This window comes from Hyla sarda, chromosome 6 (assembly GCF_029499605.1).
Source record: "Hyla sarda isolate aHylSar1 chromosome 6, aHylSar1.hap1, whole genome shotgun sequence".
NCBI lineage: Eukaryota > Metazoa > Chordata > Amphibia > Anura > Hylidae > Hyla > Hyla sarda.
In genome coordinates this window covers 114,993,795-115,010,654 of record NC_079194.1, presented here as the reverse complement: position 1 = coordinate 115,010,654, position 16,860 = coordinate 114,993,795, and the positions used below count along the sequence as shown (strand labels likewise).

At 41.7% G+C, this 16,860-nt stretch overlaps 1 protein-coding gene across 1 annotated transcript in view; it reads right to left on the bottom strand.

The window, feature by feature from the left end:
• Positions 1 to 1,636: 1,636 nt before the first annotated feature.
• LOC130275993 (sodium- and chloride-dependent creatine transporter 1-like) overlaps positions 1,637 to 16,860 on the bottom strand; it is a 104,237-nt gene continuing 89,013 nt past the window's right edge. The window contains exons 12-14 of the mRNA XM_056524772.1: positions 14,252 to 14,352; positions 7,235 to 7,405; positions 1,637 to 3,111 (exon numbers count right to left, since the gene is read on the bottom strand). Coding sequence (XP_056380747.1) covers positions 2,968 to 3,111; positions 7,235 to 7,405; positions 14,252 to 14,352 — 416 coding nt within the window. The 3' untranslated portion in view covers positions 1,637 to 2,967. The remainder of the gene's footprint in view (positions 3,112 to 7,234; positions 7,406 to 14,251; positions 14,353 to 16,860) is intronic.

Here is a 16,860-nt window from a genome sequence, read left to right as displayed (position 1 = left end):
GATGGAGGGCGACATCCAGGGCAGCGATGACGAGCGGTGATGGTCCGGAGAGGCGGGGACATGTGAGTATAACCTCCAATACCAGTGGTCTTCAACCTGCGGACCTCCAGATGTTGCAAAACTACAACTCCCAGCATGCCCGGACAGCCGTTGGCTGTCCGGGCATGCTGGGTGTTGTAGTTTTGCAACATCTGGAGGTCCGCAGGTTGAAGACCACTGTCCTATACTTTACATTGCACGGATCCCTCAACATACAATGGTTTCAACAAACGATGGTTCATTTGGAACGGATTACCATCGTATGTTGAGGGACCACTGTACTTATGTCGTCCTAAGTAGGTGAAAGATAACTTCAGTAAGTCCAACAAGATGGTTATAATGATTGAGTTATTCATTACACTCCAAAGATTAAATCTGATCTAATGGAATCCATCATCAAAAAATTCCAAAAACTTACAAACAAGTTGGAAAACTGTTTTCTTGGATATGAAAAGTGTGGAGGATTCACTGCCTAGTGTGGCATCTAGTTATAGATGTACATGGAATTATTGTCCAGGGTTTTTGACCGACAATGCCAGACCACACAATGGTTGATTTGGTCCATGGTCATTTAAAAGCATCTATCCTGCAGCCCTAGTTTGTCCAAATGATTTTCATCTTCTGAAATTAAAGAAGCATCTTCAAGGCTTAACCTGCCTTTCTGATGATGATGTATCAAGTCCTGGTGGGTAGATGCATCCTATGACCAGCAGGGATGTGATCTCCGCCACTAAAATTCTGTAGTGCGCACTGTGTGGCGGAATCCCTTTGCCAGCAATAGGATTCTGCTGAAACTGAATTTCCGACTGAAATTTCTAAGTGGAATTTCAGACAGAAATTCTGTAAGTGAACCTAACCTCACTCATTTATCTTAAGAATTAACAGAAACCTTACTTTATGACTTCCCCACATAGTTCTTTGATGCGAACCATAGAGCTAAAAATCAAACAGAGCAGAAGTAACAATTTAGCTATAAGAGGTGAAGAATTTGCAGTTCTATCTGGGCACACTCAAACTCAACGCATGTTTAATATCTTCATGGGGATCCTTACTGGGGTTATTGTTTTTTGTTTTTTTTTTTGGGGGGGGGGAGGGGATTTTCTCCTTTCCAATATATGGCAGAGAAGAGGATAAAGGTTGTACATATTTAAAATATAATCATAATGGGCAATTTCATCTTACTGATCATCAGTACATTTTTTTAGACTGGATTTTTAGAACCAAAGATATCCTTGTGTAAACCATGGGCCCAAAAGATCCACCAAGATACAACCACATTTTTGGGTAACTTTGAAGCCAGTCACTTATTACTAGGATCTAGGTCTTATGGGGTTGTTCACATATCATTCGTGTCAAAGAGATTATATGTTCTATGGGTGAAATGATAATGACAACTTTGTAATAATGCAAGTTGCTTTGTACATGTTCTGTATAGTCAAGGGTAGGCACAGTGGGGGAGATTTATCAAAACCTGTGCAGAGGAAGAGTGGTGCAGTTGCCCATAGCAACCAATCAGATTGCTTCTTTCATTTTCCACAGGCCTCTTTAGAGGCCTGTGGAAAATGAAAGAAGCGATCTGATTGGTTGCTATGGGCAACTGCACCACTCTTCCTCTGCACAGGTTTTGATAAATCTCCCCCAGTAACCATAAGCTCTGGTGCCCCAAGGAGCTCCAGACTGATGCTCAACCCCTCACTGGGGTTAAAAGATATTAATTAAAAATATTGGTTTGTCCTGTCTCTAAATCTTTTATTATGGTGTAATTGTATTTTATAGAATAAAGGTACAGAGAACCATAGTTATAAAGGTTTCCGACAGCATTTGGGTCCATAGAAGTTTAGCAGCTTACAAGTCATATCTAGTGCTGACAAATTTTTTAGAAAGAGATGTCGTAGGTGCCCAGTATCTTGCACCATATTTTAGGAAGATGAGGCCCAAGCTACTCAAGATGTACACCAGAGAAACCCCATAGCTCAGGTATTTCACTTAGTTGCCATTCTCCTGTTCATACTGATAGTATATTCGCATTGCACAATGAAGCCCACTACTGATGTGGGTAGTTACCACCATGATATGACTAGATAGGATGACACTGTGTTTTTCTTTACCCCAATGTTTTCCCTTTCCTCATGCCTTGCAAAAGAGATTGGTGCATTACAACATGTCTCCAAGGGTATATTTATCATAAAGGCAGACCGTGCATCTGCTTGGAGCCCTTGGCGAGAGGGACCGTGCAATTCTTTTGGAGTCATGTACAGGGTCTCTTCCCCAATAACAAACAAGGAGGTGGAAAATTGGCCATAGGGTCACAGAAAAGGTGTGGAGAGGGCAACAAACACCAGATCATTGGGTCTAGGGTGGCAAAACCCAGCACTATAAGAAGGGGCCCAGTTTGATCTTTGTTATAGGGCCACCTATTTTCTGTGTACACTCTTGTTTGCTCTGTCATGATAAAGAGGCACTTAAGCCTGCTCTCTATGGGTATCATCTCAGTTGCTGGGGCTCCCTCATACAAAGTATTGGTCTAGATGCGGACAATTACACCAGAAGAGCCTTATAGCCTCGCTCTGTATATTACATGGATGCAGAACCTATGGGTCCAGACCATAACAATTCTTTGTAAACATAATTTTAGATAAAGCAAGATTACCCAGGACATGGCATCGTGGCATAATGCTGGCGTGAAGCAGGTGATACATAAGAATATTTTGATATTACCCTAGCCAGCTATTACAGAACAGACACTGATATGATACATAATGAAAAGGAGAAGGGGGTTGGTTATATCACGGTGTACTGCACAAGGCCGTCCTCACCAGGGCTTGGCCACCTTGTGGGGAGCAGCACAGGAGTTAAACACAGATGGATGGATTGGCACAACACATTACAACACATCAGAAGCGGCAGGCTGCTAGCATGGGCGACTTCTTAGATGACTGTTTCGAATAATGTGGCTTTCTCCTTGCCGATTGTGACCACAGAGTCCGGAGGGAGCAGTTTGGTTTCAGCCTCAGGGGTAAGGTATTCAAGATGGTGGTGACCCCACACCGGGGTGGTAAGGTGGTGCCAGCGCTACAAAAACAAAACAAAAAAGTACATTAAATCATGTTGCTGAATTTAAACGACAACTCCACAGTCCTTGTGTCAAAATGCTATTGGCAAGCTCCAGCAAATGTCTGTTTAAAAAAAAAAAAAACGAAAAAAAAAAAAACTTTCCCAGTATCTCCCAGAGTCTTGGAAAGCTATAATAGCAAAAGTTTTTCAAGAAACAGATATATCCATTAAACAATAGCTTGGCAGAAGAGGACAATTCAAAGATTATATTCAATCTTACAAGTATTTAAATTTAAAGAGGGAATGCTCTTTTAAGAGGTTATCCAGGAAAAAACTTTTTTTTATATATCAACTGGCTCCAGAAAGTTAAACAGATTTGTAAATTACTTCTATTAAATATCTTAATCCTTTCAGTACTTATGAACTTCTGAAGTTAAGGTTGTTCTTTTCTGTCTAAGTGCTCTCTGATGACACGTGTCTCGGGAACCACCCAGTTTAGAAGAGGTTTGCTATGGGGATTTGCTTCTAAACTGGGTGGTTCCCGACACACGTGTCATCAGAGAGCACTTAGACAGAAAAGAACAACCTTTATTTCAGAAGCTCATAAGTATTGAAAGGATTAAGATTTTTTAATAGAAGTAATGTACAAATCTCGTATGACTAAGGTGAACATGCTCCGCTGAAACACGTCACCTTTGTTCATGCCGCAGTGTTTGTGTCCTTTCAATGAAGAATAAAGCTGTCGTTTTTAGCGTATGCCGAGTGCTGGACGCCCATTTCTCCTTTGTCTACTCTATACGTGTTGGTCAACATGTGTCCGAGACACGCCGGTGCAGGTGGTGAGCTGGACTTGCTCTTCCTTTCCTTAATTTACAAATCTGTTTAACTTTCTGGAGCCAGTTGATATATAAAAAAAAATGTTTTTTCCTGGATAACCCCTTTAAGCCTATCTTAAGGAGGTGGTCTCAGGACAATCCGAGGATCTCTGGAGGTTTGGTGGGATGGTTCTCTAGCCATACTCCCCACTGACTGCACTTAATGTGGGACATTATCTGGGCCCCACTAGACTGTTACTGACAATTTCTCTTATGATCAAGGTCTGGGATTCTCTGAAATCTACATGGAAGCTCACAGGTTACATATGGTTTACTCTGGAAGAACCCCAAACTACTGTAGCTCTTTTGGCTGGGGGGGGGGGGGGGGGGGTTCACCATGGGTTGTGGTGGGGATCCGTACTTTATACAACATAAGGAGGGATGGGTGTATTTTTCCTATTGCTAGCCTTCAGGAGCACTATAAGCTCCCACACAGGGCATTTTATCAATATCTCCAGCTCCGCCATGCTCACGATTGCCAGGTGGGGTCTGGGTTGTTAATTAGCTCAAGCCATCCACTTTTGCTGGAGTGGGGATAAGGGGTTTGCAATGGGGGCTATTACCTCCCCTTTTACCTGCTCACAGTGCAAGAGAAATAGGCTTGTGAAGTTGGCCCTATTACTGATTCCCAATGGTCTGACCTATTGGAATTCTACTCTGTCCCTTAGTGAGGCACGCCACCTTTCCCAACTCAATCTGATGCACAGGGTATATAGCTTTCTATGTAAAATAGGGCTTAGGCCAGACTCCTCCTTTCCTATGTGTCAGTTGGAAGACGCCAGTTGGTGCTTGAAGAGTACTGGTGGGGTCCGTATAGGAAGGTATATGCCATATCTTTTGACCTTTTCTCTTGTATTTGGTAGTGGACTTCCTTAAGCAAGAACTGAGTGATGACTATACGTCTCTGGGGATCCAGCAGATACTATACCAGGCACGCAAGACCATTGCTTTGCACTGGGCACACTCAGCCCCTCCTGTTCTTCAGGAATTATAGGACTAGAGAGGGGAGTTTATTTGAAATGTACATTAATAAATTCAATATCAGATGTGTAATTAAAGGGGTTATCCAGGGAAAAAAAATGTTTTATATATCAACTGGCTCCAGAAAGTTAAACAGATTTGTAAATTACTTTTATTAAAAAATCTTAATCCTTTCAGTACCTATGAGCTTCTGAAGTTAAGGTTGTTCTTTTCTGTCTAAGTCCTCTCTGATGACACGTGTCTCAGGAAACGCCCAGTTTAGAAGCAAATCCCCATAGCAAACCTCTTCTAAACTGGGCGGTTCCCGAGACACATGTCATCAGAGAGCACTTAGACAGAAAAGAACAACCTTAACATCAGAAGCTCATAAGTACTGAAAGGATTAAGATTTTTTAATAGAAGTAATTTACAAATCTGTTTAACTTTCTGGAGCCAGTTGATATATATAAAAAATACCCCTTTAATAAAGGACACACAAAAGCCTGATATGGACCCTACAAACAACTTAGAACATAAATGTAGAAAATATATAAAGGGCTGTCGTTAAAATATAACATTTATTCATACAGGAATATAACCCAAAGGTGCTATAGAGATAGTCCAATATTCCGGAGTTGGCGTAATGAGGCTATTGTTAGAATACTATACACTCCCAATTCTGGAGGGCACTATAGAATTTTTCTTTCAAAATCAATTGCACGCGTTTCCGACGCATTTCTGTCCGCATGCTATAATGCAAGGCGCATGTGGACATCCTTAGAGGAACCTGGTGCAGCCAGAATAATAGTTCATTAATAATTCTTGAACTATTTCCTATTGTCTGCTTTCTGCAGGGGTTATTTTTCCTGGGATGTTCCTGCACGGATAATTTAACAGCAGTGTGATGTTATTGTATCCACATTTACACTCGTGGAAAACTATTTTTTTTAAATCAACTGGTGCCAAAGTTAAACAGATTTGTAAATGACTTCTATTAAAAAATCTTAATCCTTCCAGTACTTTTTTGGGGCTGTTTACTACAAAGGAAATGCTTTTCTTTTCGGATTTTTCCTATGTCACAACCACAGTGCTCTCTGCTGACCTCTGCTGTCCATTTTAGGAATTGTCCAGAGCAGCATATGTTTGCTATGGGGATTTTCTCCTGCTCTGGACAGTTCCTAAAATGGACAGCAGAGTTCAGCAGAGAGCACTGTGGTCGTGACAGAAGAGAAATCCAAAAAGAAAAGCATTTCCTCTGTAGTATACAGCCCCTAAAAAGTACTGAAAGGATTAAGATTTTTTTTTAATAGAAGTAATATACAAATCTGTTTAACTTTTTGGCACCAGTTGATTTAAAAAAAATTAAAAAATTAAAAAAAATAAAAGTTTTCCACCGGAGTACCACTTTAAGGAGTGCACATTTAAACTATATAAATGCACCCTTGTTTCAAGAATTATAATTGAACTATTATTCTGGCTTCACCAGGTTCCCCTGAGGATGTTTCCATGTGCCTTGTATTATAGAATGAGGACAGAAACACGTCAGAAACGCGTGCAATTGATTTTGTAAAAAAAAAAATTCTATAGTGCCCTCCAGAATAAATGCACAACGCATATTTATCAGGAGTGTATAGTAATAGTTCTTTATTCTAACAGTATCCTCATTACGCCAACTCCGGAGTATTGGACTATTGAGGATCTCCTTTTTCTCTGTCTCTATAGCACCTTTGGGTGACTACACTGTTCCATCTGGTGGCTTTTATATTCCTGTATGAATAAATGTTATATTTTAACGACACCCCTTTATATATTTTCTACATTTATGTACATTAATACATTCAAACTGATTTGGGGAAGGTGGTTGGACACACCAGGATTGTCTAGTGCTATACTTTTACAAATCTGTAGGAATCCTCTCCAACACCTTTGTGCATTACATGTCGGTAAGTGCCCTTTTACAGCTGTGGTATTTTTACCGTTCTAAAGCCCCATACATGTTACTTGTTAGCTGAAACCCTGTACCTTTGTTCTTCTGTGTGCACTATTCAGTTTCCCCCTCCATGCACGTTACTAGTGTCCCCTTCATCTCTCCTTATCTGTCACTAACATAAGTGTCTCTTTAACCCTGTAAAAATAAAACTGTCCACTGGGATTTGTCAAGCCTTGCCATAGGCATAAATAGTTGAGACCACCCCTTTAAGAGCAATGGATTTATAAATAAGCAGACATCCAGTGTGTACATATTCCAAGTAACTGTCTATTTGTAAGTCAACCATCAAGTTGTAATTCCTTAAAGTGGGCCTTACCTCCCGCATAGACCCTTTGGATGTTAGCAGCTTGCATACAACAGTCAGTGGAATACACAGCATAGAAGCCAGGGCCAGACCCCAGCCAATTGCCTCACCCCACCAGGGATAGACATAGGTTTTGTTGTATGTCAGAGGCTTGTAGTTAACCACATGAAACAAGAAAATACCCTGAAATCAAAGAAACAAGAAGGGATTAGTACTTGCAGACATATGGACTGGCATAACAGCTAAAATGGCCCCAGAAGTAAAAAGGAAGCTGAGACAATTCCTGCATACTGTATGTATATATATATTTATATATATTTTACTCAATATTAAAGGAGAACTGTAGTGCAATATAACTTATCCCCTAGCCGAAGGATAGGGGATACATTTTAGATCGTGGGGGGAGTTTGACCGCTGGGACCCCCGTGATCTCCTGTAAGGGACAGTAGCAGTATGCTGGTAGGGGGCGTTCTGTCCCCACATGACACGGCTGACATGCCCCCTCCATGAATCCCACAAAGATACATAGAGGGGGCGTGTCTGCTGCGGCTTCCTGCTGGGGATTACACAGCACTTCCTGTAAACTGTTGCGGCCCCATACAGGAGATCACGGGGGGCCCCAGTGGTCGGACCCCCCGCGATCTATAACTATAGTCATATTGCACTACAGCTCTCCTTTAAGTTTTACTTAAGATTGATATTTTATATGGTAGTCTAAAATATAAGCCCACTTATATCTGCCAAATTTATTAAAATGTGCACCAGCATTTTAATACATTTGGTGCATCTGTGGCTATCTGAGTGCCACAAACTGAGATCTACACCAGCAATGAGCTTGTGTAGATTTCTGCTACAATTAATTTATGGTGTAAATTATAGTAAATGTATCGGATTGTGAGAGGCCACACCCCATCCACTAAGCCCCTCCTATTTATAATACATTTATGAGAATTATGAAGCTGTTTTATAGTAATATTTTCTTTGTTGTCCATAGCAGCCAATGGAAGCTTTGATTTCTCGTGCTTCTTTGGTAAAATTAAAGCTGAGGTCTGGTTGTTATGGACAACAGAGAGAATCTTTCTATAAGGCGGCTCGATAGGTTTCCTCTGTAGCAAAGCAAAGTTCATTTATAATTTGGTAGAGGTTGATGAAGAGAAGAGTAACAGTGTGGATCATCTATAAAATAAAATAAAAAGGAATCTAAACATAAAACAGGTTGTTTTATATACAGTATGTTGGTATGTTGTGTAAGGGGTATGCCTAACATGAGACTACATGACTATAAGGGTCTTTTCACACAGAGGACATCTATATTATATATATATATATATAAATATATATATATATATATATATATATATATATATATATATATATAAAACTCAATGGCCCTCATTTACTAAGAGTGGAGTGTTGGTTTGTGTTTTTGCAAGTCCTTTACTCCTTTTTTTCCTGATGCTATTTACTAATCTGTCGCCCAATTTCCCTTTCTTTCTGTCGCAGGTTTTTATTCTGTCGCACAAAATGTATTCTGTGGGACAGAAAAAAGTCTCTGCAAATTCTGACTACATTAGTGCTAGTACTACTACCCCCATCATGGAACAGGGTCTGTTCCATGTTGGGGGTAGTGGTATAGGGGCTAAGGGATTGATCGCACCGGGTCTCACTTCTGAGACCCAATCCGATCAGATGTTCTTAAGCAGGGGAGCGGGCGGCATGTTCCGATCCCCTGCAATGTACAGTAAACTTTCATTTTTAAATTCCCCACCGAGGAGCCAATCAGGGCTCCTGGCAGGGTTTTAATATAGAAACGCTGTGGTGGGCAAAGATGTATAGAATCGCTGGGGGGGTATATATCTGGCCCCTTCAGCGTTTCTATATATCTTTCCCCCTGCTGCGCTATATCAAACTTAGTGCCCGCTGCGCTTGAATAAATGTACTGCCCCCCCAGCGCTATTATATATGGATACTGACCCCCGCTGCGCATAAACTGACCCCCGCTGCACATTTTTATATATGTACACTGACCCCCCCCCCCCCAGCTGCGCATATTAATATTCATATTTTCTCCCTCCCCTGGCTGCCAATGAATGAAAACTCTATTAGCGGCGGAGCGGAAGGCTGCTGACCGCTCACGCTGCTAAGAGTTTGTCATTCATAGCGGGCAGCAGCTGCATATCATGCTGTGGGGGTCCGACATATGGATATATGTCTGAGCCTCACATCATACATATACAAATGCCGGCTCACCGCTATGAATGACAAGTAAGCCTCCCTGCACTGCTTTACTTGTCACTTGTCACTTGCGGTGAGCCGGCATTTGTATATGTATGATGTGAGGGTCAGACATATATCCAGCCTTCCGCTCCGCCGCTAATAGAGTTTTCATTCATTGGCAGCCAGGGGAGGGAGTAGATCAGTGTATATATATAAATATGCGCAGCGGGGGTGAGTATATGCGCAGCGGGGGTCAGTATATGCGCAGCGGGGGTCAGTATATGCGCAGCGGGCAGTACATTTATTCAAGCGCAGCAGGCACTAAGTTTGATATAGCGCAGCGGGGGAAAGATATATAGAAATGCTGGAGGGGCCAGATATATACCCCCCCAGCGATTCTATACATCTTTGCCCACCACAGTGCTTCTATATTAAAAGCCTGCCAGGAGCCCTGATTGGCTCCTCGGTCCCAGCCATTCAGGGCTCCTGGTGGACTGGTGGGGAATTTAAAAATGAAAGTTTACTGTACATTGCAGGGGATCGGAACATGCCGCCCGCTCCCCTGCTTAATAACATCTGATCGGATCGGGTCTCAGAAGTGAGACCCGGTGCGATCAATCCCTCAGCCCCTCTACTACTACCCCCAACATGGAACAGACCCTGTTCCATGCTTGGGGTAGCAGGATTCACTCAGTTTTGAGGAATTTCCCAACAGCTCTGAGCTGTCGGTTTTCTGAGAAGCAAAACTCACAGGTTTTCCTGTGAGTTTTCTTCACACTCTGAGTGTTTTTTCTCTTTTTGTTGGGAAAACGCCCCTTTTGTTGTTTTGTTTTTTTTCACTCTGAGTAATTTTGATTTTGTCGGGTTGTGCGCCAGATTCTGGCGCAAATTCTGGCGCAGACAGAATTCTGGCGCAAAACCCGACAAAAAGTGTCGGGATCCTGTTAGTAAATGAGGGCCAAGGTATGTGTGTATATATGTTCCAGCATCATGTCCAAACGGCTAAAGATATTAACATGAAACTTGGCACAAATGTTACTTATATGTCAACAACAAACATAGGATAGGTGATTTAACCCTTACTCACCCCAATTTGCCAGGGTTTTTGTTTAAAGTCCCATACAAGTCTATGGGAAATATATGTTACTGCAAAACTTCCAAACGTCTGGAGAGATTTCGATAATACTTGGTCAAATGTTACTTATATGTCCCTTTTTGTGCATCGATCTGGCTTGCAAATCACTCCCAGCCCCACAAAGCCACGTCCCCTTCTATTTTCAGCTTACAGTATCTTCATCACAAATCATTCCCACCTGAGGACAGGACATGAGGATGGGACATAAGGACGGGATATGAGGACGGGACATGAGGACGGGACATGAGGTTGGGATATGAGGATGGGACATGAGGACAGGACATGAGGTTGGGATAGGAGGACAGTATAGGAGGAAGGGATAGGAGGACGGGATAAGAGGACGTGATAGGAGGTCAGGATAGGAGGTTGGGCTATGACAACAATATATAAGGATGGGGTATGAAGTCAAAAGCTTCCTCCCTTGTTGATTTTCCTCCCCAACAAGGATTAGGAAGGAAAAACTGAGCAATGCCGCGTACTCAGCTAGCTCATTGAAAACATTTCCTCACTGCAGGGGCGGAATTACAGGTCGGCACTGTCCGAGGGCCTGGTCCTGAGTGGGGCCCGCAACTGCCAGTACTTTTTTTTATTTTTTTTTAATCCTAAATCTCTCTCCCCCCCATTCCCCTCCCTTCCCGGTATTATGCAGGTCCTGGTTGGGCAGTCACTGAGAATCAGCGATCTCCACAGACAACAAACAACAATCATGTGACCTGTGGGGGCAGAGCTGAAGGTCCTGTTGGGGGAGTTCTTCCTACGGTCTGCTGGTGTGTTACTGTATTCAGCAGAGTTTCCCAACCAGGGTGCCTCCAGCTGTTGCAAAACTACAACTCCCAGCATGCTGGGTGTTGTAGTTTTGCAACAGCTGGAGGCACCCTGGTTGGGTTGGAAACACTGGTATACAGTATATACATTATTTATACTGTACTGATCCTGTATTATATTATACTCCAGAGCTGCGCTCACTATTCTGCTGGTGGGGTTACTGTTTACATACATAACATTATTTATCCTGTACAGATCCTGAGTTATATCCTGTATTATACTACAGAGCTGCGCTCACTATTCTGCTGGTGGGGTCACTGTTGGGGTTGATGTCAGTGAGTACTCAGTGGTGATGTCAGAGGGTGATGTCAGTGGTCATAGTGTTAATATTAGGAGAGGACAGTGAATGGCGTAAACCTAAAGAAAAATACTTTTGTCACATCAGATATCATAAAATTAATAAAAAGCGATCAAAAAGTACCATCTAAACAAAAAGGATACCAATAAAATCTACAGATCATGGCACAAGAAATTACCCTCCTACAGCCCTGTTTGCAGAAAAATAAAAATATATTATAGGGGTCAGAATAGTACAATTTTATGTATGTTCGTTTTTTTTGTTTTTTGTTTTACAAAAAGTTTCAACCATGTGTAAGCTACACCCATATAGATACCCTGCTCACATACAATAAAAAAAATATTTCAATACATAAAGAAAATACAGAAAACATTTCATAAAATTTAAAACAAACAACGCAATTTTTTAGGGTGTAAGTTTAACTGTAAAATATACTGTGTAGAAACTAACACCCTAAAAAAATTGCGTTGTTTCTTTTAAATTTTATGAAATGTTTTCTGTATTTTCTTTATGTATTGAAATATTTTTTTATTTGTTGTATGTGAGCAGGGTATCTATATGGGTGTAGCTTACACATGGTTGGGCGCATGGGGGCCCCAAGGATCCCCTACTGCTCGGGGGCCCGTGAGTTGTCAGTCCACCCCTGCCTCACTGAATTCCTCTAAGGATCCACCATCTTCTGTATGGAGCAGAAATTATCCGGAATCAGCATTTATGTCCATGGCAATTTGCTGCAGACATAAGCGCTGTCCTATTGAATACTGACAGATTCTGGCAGAAGTTAGAACAACACTTTAACCGTGTGATCTGAGCACTGAGCCTGCGGTGCAAATTTGGCTGTAACCCCCCGACCTACGATGGCCCCGACATATGATAAAATCGACATATGATGGCCTCTCAGAGGCCATCGCATGTCGATGTCAGCATCGACATACGATGCTTTTATATGTCGGGGCCATCGCATTAACTGCTATCCGACAGCGCAAAATGCTTAAGCTGCTGTCGGATAGCAGTGTAATGTGCCCCAGCAGGTTCACTTACCTATCCCCGCTGATCCGGGTCCACTTCGCGATCCTCCGGCGTCTTGCGCATCTTCTCCAGGGTCCGGGCCTTGCTTTCCGGCGTCGTTATTACGTCACTACGCACGCCGCGCCGGCGCAGCAGCGTAATGACGTCACCGCAAAGCGAGGCCCGGACCCTGCAGAAGATGCGCAAGACACCGGAGGATCCCAAAGAAGACACCGGAGCAGCGAGACAGCATCGGGAGCCCCTGGAACAGCAGCGGGAGCGGTGAGGACCTGGTCCGGAGCGACAGGGACAGGTGAGTACAGATGCCTATACTTTACATTGCACGGATCCCTCAACATACGATGGATTCGACAAACGATGGGTCGTTTGGAACGAATTACCATCGTATGTTGAGGGACCACTGTATCCAATTCTTTGTAATGTGTGCCATGTCTCCACTAGATGGCACTGTGCACCATCCGTTTATAAGACCTCCTCCTTTTACTATATATTTTTTTATACACATTGGCCCTCATTTACGAAGAGTGGAGTGTAGGTTTATTTGTGGGTTTTAATTCCCTACAATTAATTTTTCCCACGGTATTTACTAAGGTTTCCCTACATTTTCCACTTTCCCTACACTTTGCTTTTTTTTACACATGCTCTGATCTGTCTGGTTTTCCTCAGCTCAAATCCACCACATTTTCTGTGGAAACCTTAGTAAATATGTTGGGTTTTTGTGAAAATGTCGAGAACAGGTCTCTTTTCGGAGACCACGCCCACTTTTCCCTGCAGCCACGCCCCATTTTCAGGGTTTTCTTAGCAAAATGGAGAGTTCGTCTGGGTTTTTTTAATTCTGGCGCAAATCCTGGTGCAAAATCTGGCGCAAACAGAATTTCTGGCACAATACGCCAAAATCTGGTGCACAACCCGACAAAACATGTCGGGTTTCCAATAGTAAATGAGGGCCATTATGGGGAGATTTATCTTTGTGTGGCTGTGGGCAGTCATTCCTCCTGCTCTTTCTTGCTGTGTTTTTGGCTTACTTGCACCACATCTATCAATAAGACTTTGATAAATTTTGCACAAATGAAAAATCACCTCAGAACTTGCTGTCACTTTTCGAAGGCAAGGCAGATGTGGTATGAATTTGCCCATCTGCACTTTATTTTTGCCGTTTTTGCGGTTTAAAAAAAGGCACAGTTAATAAATCTTGTCCACTGCATAGTCAAGAATGAAGCACTGCATTTCACAGTCACCTTTGCCAAAGGTGTCTATTTGAAAAAAGCGCAAATTTGTAGTGCAAAGACTCACTGCGCAAAATAAATACGCCAAATTACAGACAAAAAAGTGTCAGGAATGCATTCATAAATCTCCCCCTATATATCTATATATATATATATATATATATATATATATATATATATATGTATATATATATATATATATATACATATATATATATATATACACATACATATAAACAACATATATAAACATATATACTTTTTTTGTGTATCTTGTATCTTAATTGCATAAGACTCACCACGCAGACAAGAGGAGTAATCACAGACCAGCACCACTTCATGTAAGGGAGAGGCCGGTAACCAATCATCCGAGCAATGTCGTCCATAAATCGATCTGCACCTGAAAGAGACATTATCCATGTTCAACCTAATGTCACATAGAACAAGGCCATCACAGATCTTAGGTTAACAGAACAACGTTATAGTAGTTCTATTTCTGTACATAGGAAGCAATATCATAGCAGTTATATTGTACATAGAAGACAGTATTATTGATTTTACATCAAGGAGGCAGCCACCTATTAAACAGCATTAGGGTATAGGGGGCTTCTTCCCAATCGTGCTGGGGAAAATGAAAGCTTAACGTGGATCATGTGGTTCCCTGTGAGGCGGCTCTCGCGCTGCACGCAGGAGTTTTTTTTTAACAGCAGCATGGATGTATAGGAAACCTTCCCATGTCTCTTCTTTGTGGAGGACATCAGACCAAAAAATAATAAAAAGTTGTCAGGGATCCAGCCTTTGACTGACTCCGCGTTGTCTGAGCCTAAGGGCAGTCTGAGGTGTTTGAGGTGTAATGATCTCTCCACTGGGATCTTTTAGGAGATGAATATGTCACCATCTGAACATACTTGAATTAGTATTTCACGACATCTCTCACAGAGGTCATTATCTCACATTAACATAAAGAGACATCGGCTTCTAATCGTCAAATAGATGGTAATTCTCTCTGTTACTGGGACTTAAAGGGGTACTCCGGTGAAAAAACCTTTTTTTTTTTTTTTAAATCAACTGGTGCCAGAAAGTTAAACAGATTTGTAAATTACTTCTATTAAAAAAATCTTAATCCTTCCTCCTTCCTGTACTTATTAGCTGCTGAATACTACTGTGGAAATTCTTTTCTGTTTGAAACACAGAGCTGTCTGCTGACATCATGAGCACAGTGCTCTCTGCTGACATCTCTGTCCATTTTAGGAACTGCCAGAGTAAAAGGAAATCCCCATAGCAAACATATGCTGTTCTGGGCAGTACCTAAAATGGACAGAGATGTCAGCAGAGAGCACTGTGCTCGTGATGTCTGTTTCAAAAAGAAAAGAATTTCCGCTGTAGTATTCAGCAGCTAATAAGTACAGGAAGGATTAAGATTTTTTAATAGAAGTAATTTACAAATCTGTTTAACTTTCTGGCACCAGTTGATTTAAAAAAAAAAAAAAGTTTTTCACCGGAGTACCCCTTTAACCTGTTATCCCCTTAACCCCTTAAGGACCAAGGACGTACCGGTACGTCCTTGGTCCTGCTCTTCTGATATAAAGCGGGGTTACACAGTAACCCCGCGTCATATCACGGCGGGCCCGGCGTCATAGTGAAGCCGGGACCCGCCTCTAATAGTGCGCAGCGCCGATCGCGGCACCGCGCTATTAACCCTTTAGCCGCGCGCTCAGAGCTGAGCCGCGCGGCTAAAAGTGAAAGTGAAAGTTCCCGACTAGCTCAGTCGGGCTGTTCGGGATAGCCGCGGCTAATCGCGGCATCCCGAACAGCTGTCCGATCGCCGAATGACTGCTCAGTGCCTGAGATCCAGGCATGAGCAGTCATGCGGCAGAATCGTCTCATAAGAAACCAGTGATCAACATAGAAGATCAGTGTGTGCAGTGTTATAGGTCCCTATGGGACCTATAACACTGCAAAAAAAAAGTGGGGAAAAAAGTGAATAAAGATCATTTAACTCCTCCCCTATTAAAAGTTTGAATCACCCCCCTTTTCCAATAAAAAAAAAAAACACAGTGTAAATAAAAATAAAAATAAACATGTATGGTATCACCGCGTGCGGAAATGTCCGAATTATAAAAATATATAATTAATTAAACCGCTCGGTCAATGGCGTGCGCGCAAAAAAATTCCAAAGTCCAAAATAGTGCATTTTTGGTCACTTTTTATATCATTTAAAAATGAATAAAAAGTGATCAATAAGTCCTATCAATGCAAAAATGGTACCGTTAAAAACTTCAGATCACGGCGCAAAAAATGAGCCCTCATACCGCCCCATACACGGAAAAATAAAAAAGTTATAGGGGTCAGAAGATGACAATTTTAAACGTATTAATTTTCCTGCATGTAGTTATGATTTTTTCCAGATGTCCGAAAAAATCAAACCTATATAAGTAGGGTATCATTTTAATCGTATGGACCTACAGAATACATATCAGGTGTCATTTTCACCAAAAACGTACTATGTAGAAACGGAAGCCCCCAAAAGTTACAAAACAGCGTTTTTTTTTTTCAATTTTCTCACACAATGATTTTTTTTCCCGCTTCACCATAGATTTTTGGGCAAAATGACTGACGTCATTACAAAGTAGAATTGGTGGCGCAAAAAATAAGCCATCATATGGATTTTTAGGTGCAAATTTGAAAGAGTTATGATTTTTTAAAGGCAAGGAGCAAAAAACGAAAATGCAAAAACGGAAAAACCCCCGGTCCTTAAGGGGTTAAGGACCAGGTGTTTTTCGTTTTTTGCACTTTCGTTTTTTCCTCCTTACCTTTAAAAAATCATAACTCTTTCAATTTTGCACAGAAAAATCTGTATTATGGCGTATTTTTTGCGCCACTAATTCTACTTTGTAATGACATCAGT